Source organism: Dermacentor albipictus, chromosome 3 (assembly GCF_038994185.2).
Source record: "Dermacentor albipictus isolate Rhodes 1998 colony chromosome 3, USDA_Dalb.pri_finalv2, whole genome shotgun sequence".
NCBI classification, from domain to species: Eukaryota; Metazoa; Arthropoda; class Arachnida; order Ixodida; family Ixodidae; genus Dermacentor; species Dermacentor albipictus.
In genome coordinates, this window is record NC_091823.1 from 48,598,359 (window position 1) to 48,617,444 (window position 19,086).

Below are 19,086 nucleotides of genomic sequence, written 5' to 3' on the forward strand. Positions count from 1 at the left end.
TCGTGTATAACTAAGGAGCACATACTATGTCCCATGAAAGTAACCCCCTTCCACATTAATAAGCTTCTCCTCATAAGAGGGCTCTATAACGGTGAAACTAACTAAAAGAACTGTTTATTATGTGACGCAAATTAGACATTTGGCTCGTGCGCACTCTTGAACGCATGTCTCAAACTAAAGATAACTGATTTAGACCTACACCGCCTATACGCAAATGGCATGGATTTAAATCTGACTTCGGCTAGCTACTAGCACATAATAGCATTGCGGTGCGTCTGTACTGCATGACTTTTCTTTCTTTTCGCGATGGCGTCATGGCAAATTCTTGCGAGATTTATGGCCATGCCCATACAATCGGTAGTTGCAAGGCTTGGTATATCTGACTAGGCCAAAGGGTTGTCTTATCACGGGTCTCATACAGTTACGGTAACAAATAAAGGGAAAATCAGACATCCACCCGTTCATAGCAATTGCTACAAAGGAAACCCATACGGATTCCTCGAAAGAAAGGCCTCATAGTTGAAGAAAAATTCGTCCTGGTCCGGGACGAATTTTTCTTCAACTATCTTTCGAGGAATCCGTATGGGTTTCCTTTGTAGCAATTGCTATGAACGGGTGGATGTCTGATTTTCCCTTTATTCATTACTTCTCTCCACCTTGCGGGTTTCCGCAGAACTACTACGTCAAAGTTACGGTAACAGCATGAGATGCGCGGTACGATGACCCATTGGCATAGTATCACGTGCCATGTTCTCAAAATAAGCTACAAAGAGTGATGAATCGCGGCAGGTGGCAAACTAGCTCGGTGGTCTGACTATTTCTTTCTCAGCCACTTGCTCAGTTCTTGCTCAAGTTTTCTTTCGCAACTTCTTAAAAATATTTCTTCAGTAATTGGAAAAAAAAAGGTGAAAGAATTTTGGCTCCTATAAAGCACTTCTGCCAAAGTGTCTGTCTTTCAGTCTAGCTTTGGTCATAGAAACTACAAAATACCCTTTTGTTCTTGTTTTTTGCTTTAGCTAGGAGCAGCGCTGTGTCGATGCCGCCATCGTGAATGCAGCCACATTGAAGTTACTGCTGTTGTGAGAGGCTCGTACGGGTATCGCAGACACCTGGCTGTGTGAATACCGGGACCACCGTCAGCTCCTTCACCATGTGGCTGGCACTGAACCAATAAAATTTGGGCTCCCTCGCCCGAACCTCCAAAGGCACGAGCCTGCCACCGCACGTGCAGTACGGTCCACTGTTAAAAAAAGCACCTCAACCTGCGATACTGCTGGCACTCCAGCTGCAAGTGCCTGCTGAAATAATTTCAATGCACTGCACTTCTAGGGAAGTTGTACGCGCCAACAAGCACAATCCATGTGCCGCAAAGGGAGGCCATTTTACACTTGCCGGACAGCAAAAAAAAAGGAATTTCCTGAGTTCTGCACCCGTATATTTTTTTCAGCAGTTCACGTCGTTGTACCTGGTCCTTCGTATGCCGAGTTCCCGGTGCCCATCATTGCGGGGGAGAGCAGAATATGCAAGCCGCGATCCTTCCCTGCCTTGAGAAGGCCCGGTAGCACGGACTGTGGGTAGTAAGGCGCCATCCAGTCTGGAGGAGTGGGTCCCCCACCAACCGAACATCGAGGGTGAGAGAAGGGCCTTTGTGATCTGGCTACCCTTACTCGATCCTCAAGGTTCAGGCCACGTCCTCGTCTTCGGGTTGGCGTCTTCGTCTGGGCTCGATGCGGAGGATAACGTACACGGCAAAGAAGGCCGAAATAAGTTTTTCCTACGGAAAATCGCAAGCCTAGTTAAGGCAGGACAACACATATTTAATACGAAGAAGTTTGACAGTTTCGTTGTCACGAAGCTTTCAAAAGCCCCTTTGTCCAGACGCTGCTCAGTCGCTCGTTACTGCAACGGGGCTATCGCGTTTAGCCGGCAAAAGCGTGCGCCCGCTTATCTCTTTGGTGTCACCCTGTTGCTTCGTGTCTTGATTCCCAGCGAGGAGGGACAAAGAATCTTTAAACACGCTGTGGCTGCTATGGGAATTCAAACGAGATTGTTTAGAGCGCGCCTGGAATTTCCAGTTTCCTCGCGACACTCGAAGTTAAAGTCAGCACGTGTGTGAATTTTACGACAGAAAAAAACGCCCGAGCGGAATTTCACAAGTATTCTCGCGTAGCTTTTTTTCTTTTTTTCGTATTTGGGTACGCTACGCACTCATTTATTCTCGATGCCTTTCGAGGCGCTGTCACGAATTAATGGAGAAAACGGAATGCACAATGCGGCAATATTAGAACATGCCGTGCGCGTACCTCGCGTGGAATCTTCCACGTCTAATCGCGTCTTCGCGTTTACTTGGCTTCTGTACACTTCTAAAATAGCACGCAAGAGCGGAAATTGTATTGCCCTGCGCTTGAAAAGGAGGCCCTAACGCGCGCGCACTTTTTATTTTCTTTGAGCTGAATAAACTGATGAAGTGACCTAAGTTTGTTTGAATACGACCACGGTCTGTTGAGAATGTAATGTAAACGCTGCTTTCTGCGACGAGACGGGCTTTTTTTTTTTTGCAGAAGTCGGACGCGCTACGCTAGAATGAACCGCTTATATAAAAAGGCTTAGACTAGCACTGCGTTAGGAAACATTCCAAGTAATCACGGAACATTTCACGCCTGATCTCGCGGGCCTTTCATGTACGGCCGGCGTTGTGCCCGTAGAACTCCTGAACATTCCCGAAAATTCTACACATTTGGTTGCAGCCTACACTAGCTTAGCGTGATAGTTTGCTTCCTTTTTGTTTGTTGGCGTGTCTGCTCGTTCGTTAATTTGTTTGTTTGTCTCTCTGTTCGTTTGGTTAGTTATTTGTCTGTCTGTCTATCCGTCTCCCCGTTTGCTTGCTTGCTTTCTTGTTTGTTTGTTTGTTTGTTTGTTTGTTTGTTTGTTTGTTTGTTTGTTTGTTTGTTTGTTTGTTTGTTTGTTTGTTTGTTTGTTTGTTTGTTTCAGTTGTCTGTATGGGGTGATGTTTTATAGTCGTCCTGCGAAGATTTGAACATGAAAACAGTCTTCTTGCGCATTTGTTTTAGCATTCGATTACTCCAGCGTGCCTCATTCATTTGGAAGCGTAGTTACCCCACATAATTGCTACGCATCATTTAGGTAATTCAGCTCCTCATGCTGCTCGCATGTCCTTATAATGTCGTCTGCTTAAACTTCATCCTTAAAGTTTCTAGTTGCGCATTATACGTATATGAACAAGCTATAGTGAGGCACGAAAGGCATTCGTGCAGATACATTACATTACAAGGTGGACACATAGAGCGGTACAAATGTCCCTATGCATTTAATAAATAAATTCTTGACTACCAGTCTTACTGCATTTGTTTTTTCCAACAAGAGAAACACAGAGATGGTTTATGAGAGGAATCGCAGAGAGACCATGTGCATTTTGCAGGAATCCAAAGACTAACTCTAGTTTCGACATATTAGTTCCCCAAAATATGTGTGACGAAAAAGAATGACGGTCCACCTAATTTCGTTCAGCAGTACGCGTATCAGAAAGGCTTTATTTTGTTTGTTTGTTTCGGTAAGGAATAAGGAGAAGACGAATGTATTCATTTCAGCGCACCATTTGGGAAAGAACACATCGATACTGACGCTTGTCTTGGAATGATTCCTAAATGTGAATGCCTTCAGCGCTGACCACCTTCACTGCCACAGTTCAACGTAAGCCTGAAAGTTATTAGAGCTGTTTACTGAAGGAACAACGTTAATCAGTAGATTACACACTTATTTTTCTTGCAAGTAATCTGCTTCTCTTCAAGTAATCCAGCTAGAGATGCGGAATTACGATATCTGCTACTAGCAATATTTTTATCTGCCTATTACAATAACTACAGGCTACACTACTAGTCCCCGTCTGTGTCTATCCTACCACTTGCTTGGCAACCTGCGCAGCCACTTGACGCTATGCCTTCTAGACAGCTTCTCAACGCTCTTGGCAATGGCGTCCTCCCACACAAGTGACTTCGGACTGGAAGTATTTCCTTCGACGTCGTTGACGCAAGCGCCGCTCTTCTGTAACAGCAACTCTCCAAAGACAGCCTCATCCTCGTTACCGATACCATATATAGTTCCACATGTTGCCCATTCTCGGCAGCCTTTCCTGCTCTTAGGTCTGTTTATTTGTGGGGCCGCCTATGAACACGCCTCAGTCAGAATTGAATTCGAATTGAATTGAATTCTGAGGTTTCACCTGCCAAAACCACGATTTGATTATGAGGCACGCCGTAGCGGAGGACTCCGAATTAATTTTGACTTCGGAATTTTGACTCCGAATCTTTAACGTGCCTCTAATGCACGGAACGCGGGCATTTTCGCATTTCGCCCCTGGTTGAAATGCGGCCGCCGCGGCCGGAATTTGATTCCGCGGCCTTGTGCCCTCTAGTTAAACAACACTGAGCTACAAGGTGGGATCTGCGATACGACTTGCGGCGAGAGGCAGCATGTTCGTTTCGGAGCGAAGCGATGGCCCCACGTTGGAGAACCAAGTGTAAGGACCGTCCCGGTCCGTAGTTCCAAATAGTCGTTAGCGACCCTAGCTGCAACATCACTTCTTTCTCCAACACCAAATTCTCGCGGCTGGCGTTGAGCGCATGACGCGTGCTTGTTCGCAATATTAAACAACACTTTTAATACGGGCGTCACACGTGTACGGCGCGCTTTCGATTGCGATCGGTCCCGATCGAGAACAAATTTCTCGGTCGCGATTGGCTCCTAATCGCAAGGTGCGCGAGGGAGTACATCGCCGTCGTGCATTCCGATCGCGACCTCGATCGCGATCGAAAGTGCGCCGTGTGGCACCGGTATATGTCATACGATTCATGCACTTAACAAATGTGAACTGGTCTACGTCAAATCGCACTGCGTATCACCCTGTTACATGTAAGCAGCACAGCGCTAGAACTTACATGTTCATAACCACGAAGATCACGACATTCTTAACTGGCTTCTTCCGTCGACATCTGGCGCGTCAAGAAAATTCAAGCGCTTAGAGGCAGGCGCAATGTCACATATGTGCCGCATACAGTAGGCTAAACGACCGCACAAATAAAACGTTGCGGGAGTTACTTTCGGCCTTGCTAACGTGTTAGGTGGCTTTGTGCCTTGTGTTGTCTGCATGGCGAAAAAAAAAATGTCCTCGTTCGCGTGTGTTCTCTGCGTCTTTCCAGCCGTGCAAAAAAAAAAAAAAAGTGGATCGAAGCATACGGTACTCAAAACTAGGAAGAGCTACAGACTCCTATCTAAAACAAGTTTCAGGGTTGCCCGCAAGAATAGTCACAGCTGTGCTTCTTTTCACGGCCGAGAGTGCGACTGCGGTTGTCGGGTCTCCGTGCCGATTTACAAGTGGGCACGTCTGTTGTGGAGCAGCGGAAAGGGTGCGGCGTGGCCGGGGACCGGTGTTGGGAGGGCCGAACGACGCCCATTGTTCGAAGAAAGCGCGGGACGCGCAAGAAGATCGATGCAAATCAATACGGGTCCTCACTGCATAGGCGCGCGTGAGCATCATCCTGCACACTACTACATAGCTGCAATATTACATGCGCGAAGGCGACCGGCAACTAACCAGGCCATGCCCGGAGGTCGACCAGACGGCGCTGCGACCGCAGTAACCCACGCAGGCGCGCTGGGCCAAGCCAAGCCAAGCAAGCCGAGCGTACTTGCTAGCGACACAGACTGCAGACTGTGTATAGCCCGGAAAAAAGAAAGCGAAGAAGAAAGAAGCGGCATGCACTCGGCAACGAAGGCGAGAAAGGAAGGAACGGTTCCGTTTTGTCGCTGAATAAAGAAGGCCCGCGCGCATCACCGCTTGCTCAATCGCTTCGCTTGCTCAGGGAAGCTCCGACAGAAAATAAAGGAGACAAGGAGAAAAAGAAGATGCAACAGCTACCGACGGACCCAACGTGAAGAGCAAAAGAAAAGCAAACAAAATTGCACAGCATGAAGAAAGCTCACGCCTCCGGGTTACAGCCAAGACGCGTTAAATGATTAGCTGAAAATCAAAAATGTCACGCGTTCTCCCCCCCCCCCTCGTCCCCCTCTTTCATTTATTTTATTTGTTCTTTTTTTCCTCATAATTCGACTCTCTCGCTCTCTCTCTCAGCGAAACGTGAGGCTTGTACGTGCGCCCCGCTCCACGGTATACTTTATCCCGACGTTGCGCCGAGGAGGATTTCGATTCCTCGGGCAGCGAGTGGGTTTTCCTCCCACGCGCTCGGAATAACAAGGGCCATCTGCTGACCCCCCTCCCTCACCCCAACTTCACCCACTTTACTCCCTCCACGAAGCTCGTGGGGCTAACGCCATCTAACGAGCTACACTGCTGCCCCGGGACCCTTAGCTCTGATAATTACAACTCGCCCGCACGGTCTGCGCGTCTTCTTTCGTTCTCACCACCTCTATCATAATATTTTTTTTTTTCTAGAAACCTCTCTCACAGGCGCACAGGTTTTCGGGGAATGTGACACATTAGTTGTAATGAGCAAGCTGTTCATTTTGTTTTACTCGAGATTGCAGATTTTGTTAATTCCTTCCGCAGATCCTTCACGTACCCCTACTCCCACCTTTGTTATTTTGGGGGGATATTTTTTTCTGCGTTTTCTCTGGCGTGTATCTACTCCAATGGCCACTCCTCCTCAATAACGTTTTGTTTTCTTTTTTTTTTAAACTAAGTGCCCTGGGTTGAGATGCGAAAAATACGGTTCTACAACACCCTGCCCAACGATTCTGCAAAACTGCATTGGGAATCCGTTCGAAAATGAAGTTTATTGTATGTTTCAGTGTCTGCCAACAACTGTAAAGCCTTGGCGTACGATTTATTTTTTTTTTTTCGCAAGTACTGGAAACCGGTGATTCCGATATCGTTTGCAGAAAATTATATCAACTTGTTCAGGCACGGCTCCGTGAATACAAACATATATATGCATTCTTGAATTCGACGCGCTTGACACATTTCATGTCGCACTCTTCATGTCACGCCATTAAGTTACCTGCCAGTTATTTCTAGACGGAACCTAGTGACGCACTTATTCGCGTCGCGATATGGGCAACGTACACAATTGAATTTTTCCTGAGGATCAAACGTTCTATTGCTGAAAGCCGGGAGACTTGGTCACTCGCATTGTGAAACGTGGCTACGGCGCCAAGGAAGAAGAAGCACGAAATGCACAGGACAGGACCTGGATTTCGTCTGCATTCTGTGTTTGTGGTCTTTCATAGAGATTCAACTATAGTGTCTGATTCCGGTTTCGGAACTGCCGACACTACAGTAACCACGTTCAGTGATGCCAGTAACAATTAAACTCGCCCGGCGCTCAGCGGTAGTAACAGTACTCTCTAGTACAGTCGACTCCCGTTTATTCGACATTTCGCTTAATTCGAACACACTGAAGTTCTGGAGAGAGGTACCGTACATCGCTATGGAAAGAAAACTGGTTTAGTTCAAGCTCGAAAGCATGTCGACTCGGTTAATTCGTTCCCCACCGACCCGCACCTGCGCCCCCTCAAGTTACTATATGTTTGAAAACAAATATTTCGGCAGACGATGCTTCCCTGTGCGTGAAGCTGTTTTACTTAAATATACTTATATCCTTTGGTGGCCGATGCTCCATCTGCCTGTGAAGCAGCAATCCGTTGCCGCTTCTTTTGTGTCGCGTAACGCTGAGCCAGCGTATAAACATGTCAGCGGTCATCGCCTCGTGTTGGTTGAGTAGCGCTTTAAGAGCAAGGAATAAAGACACTACAGACTAATTCAAGCAATAAAAAAATTGAATTCGTTCATTTTGCTGCCGTTGGGCCAGCGAGCCGGCGCGGGTCGTCGCATTTGCTCTGCCCTCGCGTGCAGGTGCGCGCACGCTGAACGCTTTTACATTATTTTTTTTTTCTTTGGAGCGCACCGCTCACTCGTTACGATGTATTAAACTTCTGTCATTTGTTTTTACGTGATAACGTCTTCCCTGCTGAACCTTCCCCAATGGTCAACCTGGTTCGAGCTCCAAGCAGACGATGTTGAAGATTCACAAAACCCCGTCCCCTCAAAGGCACACTAAAAGCAAATATTGAGTCAAGCTAAAGTGGTATACTAGTGCTCGAGAATCTCTAAGGCGTTTTACTCATAGACGGCAGCAAAGGATGGTGATGGCACTACTCCCCCTGTTGTGTGGCGGGACATTTGAATTTCGAAAAAGGCATTCGTATCCTTCAGATGCAATTTTCGCGTAAACTGTCTTTTCTTGGCGCGAAACAAGAAGCGTTGCGATGTTTATGGAATGGTATTTAAACAGTCCACGTCATTTTAGTATTTGCTTTGAGTGTCCCTTTAAGAGGATCCAACTCCGACGCGGCCTATTCAAATACATGTAAAACGCAAAAACGTTTATCTTATAACCCCAGCTGGACGGATCTTAATTAAATTTGTTGCATTTGAGCAAGTTAAAATCTAGTGACTATTTGAAGCGGAATTTCGATTTAAGGCCTGAATTTTGTTAAAAATATTTTCAAAAATTTGAAAGTTCGACAAAGATAGAAGCACGAAGTTTACACATTAATAGCTCTGCGTCAAGGACAGATATCTAGGTTCTGTAAACGGCATCCATTAGATCATTGAAAGCGGACAAATTTGATATGTCATTTTATATCTTACGTGAATTTGTTTGCGTTGTGTACAGAGGTTCTGCATAAGCTGTATTTCCATATTACTAAATTTCTTGAGATTCATGTGCAACACATCCATTTTGTCCGCTTTAGATGTACTATTAGATGCAGGTCACAGAATTGTGATATCATTTTTTATTGCTGATTTACAAAGATGTAAACTTGACAGTTTCGTTTTCTGAAATTTTTCGGTTTTTGCAAATTTTAAATTAAAAATTAACGACCTAAATCGAAAATTCCAAACCAACAGTCACTATATTTTAAGTACTCCTTTTAAATGCAACAAACCTCGCCAAATTTGGTGCAGTGGTTGCCGAGAAAAAACGAGTTCTCCTTTTACATGTATTTAAATAGGAGCATAGGAGTCCGCAGCCGATACGGCATACAGGATCATGGGTCGGATGTAACGGAGGCCATAGATGTGCCAAGCTCAGATATAGTAAAACGTATGAAAATACCTCGGCTATAATGAAGTACGTGTATCGGACATAGTGAATCGCTTGCAAAGACTGGCGTATATTTCGGGAAGTTAGGCCTATAATGGGTGGGGGTTTCCCAACTTTCTCAGTTTCGCCGTCTTTGATGTACGGAGCGCTCGAATTTTCCTACACATCCGACAGTTTCTTTCTTTTTTTTTAACCCGTCGAGCGTTTCGTTTAACGCACTTTTTTTTCTGTAGATTGACTGTTGTGTCTGTTGGATATGGTATAGTAGTTGGCCAAACGTCAAGGCTCTCAACCCTCTATCCTCTTGGTTCGTCTAGAGTTACTGTATATGCTACCAAAGCTGGCTTTGGTAGCATATACAGTAACTCTAGGTTCGTCGCGCTGTACGCGCCGCACCACGTTCCGTAGCGTTCCGCTTCACAATATTCGGAAGTGAGTGAATTGTGGGGCATGACACCCGAAGCTGCACAGCGGGCAATGAGGGATGTGGTAATCCGAAGGTCCGGAATAATTTCGATCACCTTACGTGTACAGTACACGAGTGTTTTTTTTTTTTTTTCGTTCTCCCACATCTGATCGCGGATTCTACGGTCGGTAATCGGATCCGAGACCTCGTTCTTGGCAGCAGGAAACCACAGCCACTGCGGCAGGTATGTATAATGGTATCCGCTAACTAATCAAAGACCGCTAAACATCGAACTCTCTCATAAAACTTCGTTTATAATATTCGAACTTTCCGAGTATCCGTTTTATAAAGGTTGTTCCGAGTTTCTAAATTGAAGAACGCTAGACTTCCTGTGCCGGTGTTAACAGACACGTTCACGAACCACAGTCATTTTTGCTACAAGATATTAATTACACAATATTGAAAGTCTGTTATGACGGCCGCCATGTCTCAGTGATGAAAGTTTAGGTCGCCTTCCGAAATGTATGTGACGCAAATGTTTGGACTCTAGAGCCCGCCATCTTTACTGTTATCCTGCTTTTGCAATCTACGTAGAAATAAAAAGTCTGTGATAACAAAAACGCAGCAAAGACGCGTTTCACTCCAGAGTCCCCAAATAAACTTTCTCACTCTAGCTCTACCGCATCTGCGCCATTGCACCTTCGTTGCGATTTCGTTATTCGCGGATCCATACCTTCTGCCGTCCAGATAGCTTTCCCGCGCTGCCTTGTCGCCTAGCGGCTAAGCGCGCCGCATCTTGAAGCGCATATATATATATATCAAAACGTTTATTTGAAAGAAAAAAAAATGCAAAGTTGAGAGCAAGAACACGTTGCGTTAGATTGGTGCAAATGCGGCATTTTGCATAGCTAGGCTGTCTCGTCAAAAAAAAAATTAATGGAACGCTTTATTCCCTCTTAGCTAGTCGACTGCAAGAGGTAGTAAACAAGACCTTTACAACTACTATAACTGGGAGTGCAGAAACGCTCCGCCCGACTCTACCTCCGACAGGTGGGAGAAGACCCTAAGAAGCCCGCTCCTACAAGGCCAGCAATGGGCCGTCCAGCAGGTTCGCGCAGCGGCCGCCAAGTATTCCCTGTGGGTCCCTGCGTGGGAGACGCCCACTGCGCGCTGACGTGCGTCCTGCAGGACTTTTATTAAAGTTTTTCCAATCCAATCCAACTACTATAACCAAACCAATTGTTTTTTCGTCGTCACAGCATGACAATGATTTGTACCAAAAATAACTTATAATGCAAAGTACCCACTCCTGCCTTGGCAGCCAATTGGTTGCTGGCAGTACTGAATAAATAAAATAAAAAATAAAGGAACAATATTATTTCCTGTGCTTGCGAGCTCTTTATTGACTGAGTAGTGTGCTTTAGCAAAGCCTTTTTTAGCTTATTTAGCTTATTTCATTATAAATAAGGGTCACATTGTGGCCAGGACATGACGAGGAAAACAGACAAGCTTAAGATTCAACCTTTATTAGAAAAGTGTTCTTTGTACAGAAATTTGTGGAATATGACTAGACATCTCAACATTCAGCCTCCCACACAAACAGAAATGAAGTGCAAAGAATGCTTTTTGAGGAAGCATCCTCCCATTATCACACTCACAGCAGCTGCTTTCATCAACGTAGAAGCTACTTCTAGTTCTTTGAACTGTTGGAGCAATGCATTCTTTCTTTCCAAAAAAAAAACCATAGTTGCAAAGAATCCCCCCCCCCTTCTTTTTTTCCTACTTTGCAGCGAGCAAAAAAATAAGTTAGGCCCCAATCCCAGTGTCTCCTTTGAATGAGAAAGAGAGAAATGCACAGAGGAATCAGGTTTGATGCATACACCGTGGTTGGCGAGTTCAGTTCACTTCATGAGGAGAGAAAAAGGAAGATATGTCTTCGGCTTGTTCCACAAAACCCTAGGGTGACCGTGCTAGTATCAGCCAGCTGATCACAAAGTAGAAGAGACAAATGGGATACACAGCCAGCGCTTTCTTTGATGATGGCTGGCTGTCTGCAAGGAATGCCGTTGATGCTAGAATGGAAATAAGCAAGAAAGAAAGATGTCGCTGTTACCAAGAGAAATGAGCAAGGGATGCCAGAATAGTCTGTAAGCAAATTAGCTTTTTAGATAAAAATAAACAACATAACAGATACTTTTCCTACTATTCCCATCAGAATTACCACTATGCTTTCCTTCTGCTTGCCATAATTAGCAGAATGACAGCAATAAGATGCTTTTTTTCGCTGCCACATCATAACTGTGGTAGAACGTGACTTAGATTCCGTTTATCTACAGTTAGGTGACCCCATGAACGACATATTCCTGCACTCGTATAATGTTTAAAACTACAAAAGCAGGTTACAAATGGAGGTTTTGCAGAACCCACCACATCTAATCAGTGTCCAACAAGAGAGAAAAGGGAATGCATGAGGGCATTAGGACTTTTTACAGTTGCTATCAGTATTGCAAAGATACACAACAAACAAGTGCAGGCTCACCGAATACAGCCCAGCCAAAGCCAAGCATGGTCACAAAGAACCGAAGGATGAACAGGGCAACAGTCTGGTTCCCAGCTAGTAGGATGAGCCGGCATATGACCAATGCAACACAGGGTGACAGCAAGCAGTAGCCCAGCACGCACACACTCTGAAAGAATGATCTGGCCACAGGAGAAAGCAAGCCCAGGAATGACAACATGTCATAGATTAATTCCAAGAAAAGTTTAAGCAGCTCAACTACATTTCACTGACACTGCCTCATTCAACCTCAATAAAGTTTTTCAACCAATCAACCAAATGCCTCATTCAGCCACATAGCTAGCTGGTGCAACAGCCACCACGAACAAACAAGTGCTTGCTGTGCACTGACTGCTCATCTGAATACTAGTGTAACAATGTTATTACATTCAAACCTCGGCATAACAGAATCACATTTCATATGAAAATACCCATAATGTATCCAGTATTCACTATAAACCTACATTTGTTACAAGCTAACATTGGCTAAAAAACTTAATGTACTTTATTATGTCCTATAATTTGTTATATCTGTGTTTGTTACATCAAGGCATACCCCAAAGGCTGCAATGATGGTGTGCCACAAAAGAAACATGAGAAAGTTGCACACAAAATTTTATGGGCTCTGGATTTTTACATAGCCTTGATTCCAGCACAGCTGTTTCCTGCGCTAATATAAAATGACAGCCTGTGACCATGCATTCAACATCAGAATGCATTAGTTGCCAAGAGATGGTCTGACATGAAGGGCACAGTCAAAGCTTACTGTCAGCAGTACTGCTCAGTATTTTAAGATTAACCTAACTTGCCATGAAAAATTTACTGATTAAAATTTACTGCCAATGGTGATATCGTAATACAGATTTAGGGTCGTACTCGATTCTCACACACACGCAATTTTCGGATCCGTTTTATCAGGAAAAAAGTGCGCGCTAGATTCGACTAAATACAGTATTTTGGGTAACATGTTCATACACTCCAGTAATGCCTAAAGAAGCTACATATAACAGTCTTCTTTCTTCTCTGGATATTTCAATAAACTGAGTAAGAAGAAATAAGTTCTCATCCAGACACCTACCGATTACGAAGCCATTCAAAGGCTCTCCCATTATGTTCTACCCGTGCTTGCGGTTTTAATTTAATTGCCTGCATTGCTAACCTGTACACTACCAATGTAGTAGTCAACCGCCTATAGGAGTGACTTCGATCTTTTTCCCCTTACCTTTATAAAATAAGTTCCTTCTACTTTGTCGCCAACTGTTTGTTATTTGCCTACTGTTGGAGCTTTCTTCTTCTGCTTTGAACAGAGCTTCCTTACTTTTCGGTCCTAGTTCATTATACAGTCTAACAGGAATTTCATGTAACCCTGTGGTTTTGCACTTAGGAATTTTTTTTTTTTCAGCTCTTTTCCCAGTTGAAATTTCTCAGCACTATAGTTCCTTCTGCTTACTTGCTTTAGTGCTGCCACCTATAGGTAAGAGGATAAAGTAAACAGATGTGCACACTTGTGTGAGCGTTTGAAAGATGGCACTGCTCATCCACCGGAATAAAAAATGTGGGCAGTTTAAGAACCCTGATGGGCTCCTCATGGCAGTTTAAAAGCCTTGGTGAGCTTCTCTGACAAAAAGTGGCCCCCAACAACGGACCGCGAAAAGTTAACATCCCAAAGCAACTCACAAGCTATGAGAGACGCCGCAGTGGAAATCTCCTGGTCTGTTTCAACCAGCAAGGGTTTTTTAATGTGCGCCAAAAAGCTTACTACGACAAACTGAATAGGCAACCTCTTGCACAGCAATGGCATGCCATAGCCCTAGAGCCACTGCAGCAGGCTACACTGGCTCTCATCCAATTTCATTTCAAAGTAGTCTCTTTTACTCCCTCTTTTAAATAGCAATGATGTACACCTTAACCCGATCTACAACCACAACCTTCATCACATGCTCAAATGTATTCACCCTAGAGCTCATTGTGAACAAGGCTTTCATGTGGGGGCTGAAATGCTGAATTTATTACTTTTTTTACCATGGTAGGCATTTGTCCTGTTTCTTCCCAATCTCTTCCACCTTTCAACAGTACCTCAAGTAGTGTACCACCATCATAATCAGGCATTAAATTGTTTTTAAGGATAGAAGAAAACCAAACAAAGATAGCTCTACTGTACCAATAGAACGCTACTTCTTGAAAAAAAATTTTCTTCCAGGCTCAGTTATTTTTGCAACTAAAAAAATATTGACTAAAAAACAAAAATGCAGCATTATGAAGCCGATAACTATAATACCTCACATACCAATAGTTCATATGCACAGGACTGGTCAGAAGACTTGTTTGCCTACAGCGGTGATCAAATAGCATACATTGCAAAAGCAAATGACACTGCACACAAGGAGCTTGTAGCCAGTGATTTAACAAAGCTGTGCTCACATTGTTCCGCCCAAAAGCCTGCAGTTCAATGTCACCACGCCAGCGCCCACCCACACCAAGACAAAGATTTGGGCAAACTGAGGAGCACCGCTGTGTATTTTCTCATCCTCTGGTTGTTGTAGCATCCTGAGCGATGAAAGATACAAAATATTAATGGAAACTTGCAGTTTCTTTTTCTTGGAAGACAGGAAAGGTATCAGACAATCAGGTACAAATAGACAGCCATGATGAGTCAGCTGAGGCGAGGCACAAGAAGGCAACACAAAGGAACATGAAAGCATGGATCAGTGTCACAGAAACCGTACTTCCTCTCTACAAGGAACAGGTTGTGTCATACGCTGTAGCACAACCTTTCCTAACATTCTCAATGTCAGAAAGTGCATACAGCGAAAACTCAAGGCTTCGCCCCTGAACACACCAGTGGCAGGGATGACTCGCCTCATACTTTGCTCACTGATGCCCTAAAAGCCATCACAAATATTCTAAGGCTAATGTAACAAAGGCACTGCCTACAGAGGAAGAGTTTATGGGCTAACTTTAGAGGTATACTCCCTCTTCTCCTGTTTCCCTGACATCAAAATAACAATTGGTGTAAATTGGAGTGGGCCGTGCACTGCTAGGGGTAAGATTGTTCAGGAAGAAGTTGGCTTGTGTCAGAGTTACTCAACGTCAGTCGCCGGTACCTGTGTTAGCTTACGTCACCATGGCTAATGTGTGTAAAGGAGAGATGCTATTTGCATTTCCTGAAGTGTTAGCGTATGTGTCAGATGAGTCTCAATGAGAACTCCCGCATTTGGTGGACTGAAGGTGGTGCAGCATATCTGGATCACATCGGGAGTGGCTTGGAAGCACACTGCCAGAACAAAGGACAGTTGTCAGCCTGGTGAATACAGAAAAACCTTTGTCACCTAGACCCACTGTGATTTCCAAACTAAATTAAGTACATTAGCTCTAGACAGTGTTGACAGTTTACTTGTTTCATTGCAGTTACTGAGTGTGTTGACTGACATTAAGTGCGCAGTGACATGCATCAGCTGGGCGTCAAAAAACATAACTTCTGTCACTTGGTGGAGGCGCTGTCTTGACAGTGCACTATGAGAGGTGTCAACCAGCAATAAGGATTGCTGAAGCCCTGTCCAGACATGAAGGTGCATTGATGTGCACCGGCACGCTGTCTGCTGCATTAGGTACACAAATAAAAGAAAAGAAGGCTTCCTGCACTGCATAAAAGATGCTGGGAAGTGCTATCGTCCTGCAGATTAGAAGGTGTAGCAATCCATAATATTGGACTCCTTACCCTCTCCACTTTCCACCCTTCGTATATATACAAACAGGTTGCCATGAATGAATTACAGTTGATAGTCAGCAGCGTGCATCATCAATTTGTGTACCTTTGCACCTTGCTTCAACTGACAATAATAATGACTATGTACCAAATGGCTCAGCTTCAGATACTGCTACACACACAACTTCACTATTTCACATGCAGTAAAAGATGTGTTGCTTTATCAGACATTCATACAATAAGATGTTATAATAAATTTGTTACAATATGGAATCTCCTGCAATCAAGTGTCAAAACTGCTTGCTTACATGGCAAGGAAGACGCAGAGGATTAGAGGTCCCCATAAGTCCCCTGCATTAGCAATCAATTGCATTAATACAAGCTCATTTGATTTGCTCAAGCAAAAGAAGCATGAATGTTATACTTACAGTCCCTTAATATTGTATTTTTTTGTTTCGGATACAAGACATGCGCAAACTTGATGCCAATAGCTTTCAGATCCCTCACCTGAAAACAAAATATATATAGCATATAAAATATTGTGCACCCTAAAGCTAGATTAATGTACTATACCTACTACTAGCCTACACAAGGGCAGAAACAATCACGTGCATATAAATCTTCAAGGCATGACACAGTATGCCAAGGAGCTCATCTGGAGCAAACAAAAGTTAAGCTTGATCGCTATAGAATCTGCAATACACAACTGAAACCAGATAACCTATTTTCTGTAAATGTCACAATGGCATGTTTCATCCAGCTTCCATACCCTCAGCTAAGTGTCAATCAAGAGTCAGTTAGCATTGATTATGAAGTACTGACATTGAATGCAGCAAAAAATTAGGCTATGTGCTCCTGCTAAATAACTAACAGTAGGCTTGCATTGAAACTCTCTTGGTCAAGCTGCAGAAATCGAACAAGACATCAATGCCAGCATATCTACAACTTGATAAAAGGATTATCTTCCTGTACAGCCAAATGCCAGTCATGTGAACAATGCGCTATAGGAGCAGGCAAAACTGGTTGCATAGAAGTAAAAACTGCAGGCTTTATTGCAGCTCTTTCAGCGTGTACACATGACATTCACTCAGCTGTACACTTCAGATGTCCACTACAAATATTCCTTATGTTATCTCTGTTATGTTATTCTCCTGCTTAAGAGCTTTTCTACTCCTACACTTGGCACTTTTACGAAACCTATAGTTTCCGTTATACTGAATATGGGTAAATCTGCATGCGCATCATTTCAAACTGCATTTTCTTGTTTCCGGCAGGGCCATGTTCATACATCACAGTAATAAAAATGATTTATTAGGTCTACCTTTAGAAAAGCTGGAAATCTGTGCTTTGATGCATCAAGTTCGTCCCTCATTTCATCCCTGCTGCTTTTCAATGTCCCAGAAGATATTTTCCAGTTGTGAAACAACACAGCCAAGTTCCTTTCTAAATCACAATCTTCTCATTTTTTAATTAAAGTATGCAAGAAATTTTTAGTGAAATTCAGAGGCATCAGCAGCTTCTATGCTCCAGCATGTACAAAAACAATGTTTAGATGGAGTGGACAAAAAAGAGTTCATGCCAACAGTTCAATGGTCACACACTGTTTTTCATCAAATTTTCACAGGAAACAGCTCTGGCAGCACATTGTCACATTACAAGCATGATGAACATACAAACACATGACTGCAACCATGGTGTGCCACATACAGTTATTATATACGAAAAGCAAATATTTCATACTAGCCCTTGGCTGTGTGCTAAAAAAAAAGTGCGCCTTTATCAGCGGTCACAGTGACCTCTGGTTTAATTAGCATGTCTCCAGTCAACAGCAATATCTAATTTGCTTTCATGTTGGTTTGTCCCAAGCACGCAGGGGAGCAAAAAAGGCAATGCTGCCTATGCCACAGGGGCTCGCCGTCCCAATCAAGAAGTTAAAGCATAGCCTCAACCACTACTCCCAAAATGAACAAGATGCATAAGTCTATACTCAGGAGCAGCATAAATGTATGGTTTCTGTTGATTAGTTACGTATTCTTCTGTGCTAGTTTCTTTCACAATATTTTTATTTGGACAGGTGGTCATGCAGTTCATGAGGGTGTCTAAATGAATGGTTGCAGGTCGCCCTCATGAACTAAATGTGGCAGTGTGTTAACGACTTTATATACAAGACAATACCTAAAACATTGTTTTATTATTCGGTTGTCAGCTCTTATAATCTTCTCGGGTGCGGTCCTCGTTCCTGGTCCCAGCCATAAAAGAAGGCGAACATCCGCATATATGTTAAATGACTAACGTTATCAAAAGTACAGACAGCGCAACGCTGAACAACGCCCACGACAAACTTCCCGTCCTTTCGCCTGCATTCCGTGTTGCTCAGTGTAGAGCTGGGAGGCATTCTAAAGCGCCTGAGACTCTTTGGCTGCTTCAGCAGGAAAGCATGCTATTGCGAACTAGGCGATTACTGTCAGATCTCGCTAGCTTGCTCCGTAGCACAGCCTGGGAGCTCTGGCCAGGATCGGCCGGCTTGGTAACATCAAACTAAAAGGGCGCCTTACGATGGTAGTAAGCACTGGTTCGTCGAGCGTGTTGAACTCCTTTTCTTCAGTGGGAGCTGCCGCTGCAGCAATGTCACCTTCCAAAGATGTTTCATAGTCCTGGTACGGAGGCCTCTGGTATCCGCTTGAACCAGACTGCGTGCGGGATCATTACGAATATAAGAAAAAGCATTCGTCTTCCCAGCCCAAACACACTATAAATGTAATATTGATCATTTCAAAGACGTATGCGTTCGGTTGTTCTATACAACCTTCCCACGACAAAGCGTAGAAGTAGTTAGTTCTGTCCAAAACACAATTTGACGGCATCAGAAACCAAACCTGAAGTTCGCATCTGTGAGTATATTCTGAGCACCTGTGTCACCAATATAACCAGCTAATACGGAATCACATACAGATGTACCGCACTAAGAGTCTAACAACCGGGACTGCTGAAATCCGCGAGCGTACAGAAATATTAACTGCTGACACATTTGATGACACGTATGTGCCATCGTACCTGCAGAATTGCCTTGTGTTCAGCCATATTGGCTACCAAGCCAGTGTTTCATGGTGTTTCTGAGCCGCATTCTTGCATCTGTATGTACAAAATTAATATTGAAAAAAAAATAATAAAAGAAAGTTACGCATCCTTTGAAAAAATTACTAGGAGTTTTTATTTATATATTTTCTGTTTAAAGTATATTTGCTGCCTGTGGCTAGATTGAGCTGGATAGTTT

At 43.9% G+C, this 19,086-nt stretch overlaps 1 protein-coding gene across 2 annotated transcripts; it reads right to left on the bottom strand.

Annotated features, from left to right (window-relative positions):
* Nucleotides 1-11,059: 11,059 nt before the first annotated feature.
* LOC135898144 (protein YIPF6-like) lies at nucleotides 11,060-18,946 on the bottom strand. Of its 2 annotated transcripts, XM_065426905.1 has the most exons (7): nucleotides 18,867-18,946; nucleotides 18,368-18,502; nucleotides 16,241-16,319; nucleotides 16,121-16,163; nucleotides 14,528-14,653; nucleotides 12,089-12,249; nucleotides 11,060-11,621 (listed from the first exon to the last, which is right to left on the bottom strand). In XM_065426905.1, the coding sequence occupies exons 1-7, from the start codon at nucleotides 18,891-18,893 to the stop codon at nucleotides 11,506-11,508; spliced, it is 687 nt and encodes a 228-aa protein (XP_065282977.1). In that variant the 5' UTR covers nucleotides 18,894-18,946; the 3' UTR covers nucleotides 11,060-11,505. The 2 variants fall into 2 exon arrangements, with proteins under 2 accessions (XP_065282977.1, XP_065282978.1); XM_065426906.1 differs by lacking the exon at nucleotides 14,528-14,653.
* Nucleotides 18,947-19,086: the final 140 nt, after the last annotated feature.

What these genes read in the sequence shown, in the direction of transcription:
- LOC135898144 (XM_065426905.1), bottom strand. Translation starts at nt 18,893, where the DNA reads ATGGCTGAACACAAGGCAATTCTGCAG. An exon ending in AACCAGTGCTTACTACCATC is followed by an intron (nt 16,320 to 18,367) that starts GTAAGGCGCCCT and finishes TTTTGTTTTCAG; the next exon opens with GTGAGGGATCTGAAAGCTAT. An exon ending in AGGCTTTTGGGCGGAACAAT is followed by an intron (nt 12,250 to 14,527) that starts GTGAGCACAGCT and finishes TCCTGTGGCCAG; the next exon opens with ATCATTCTTTCAGAGTGTGT.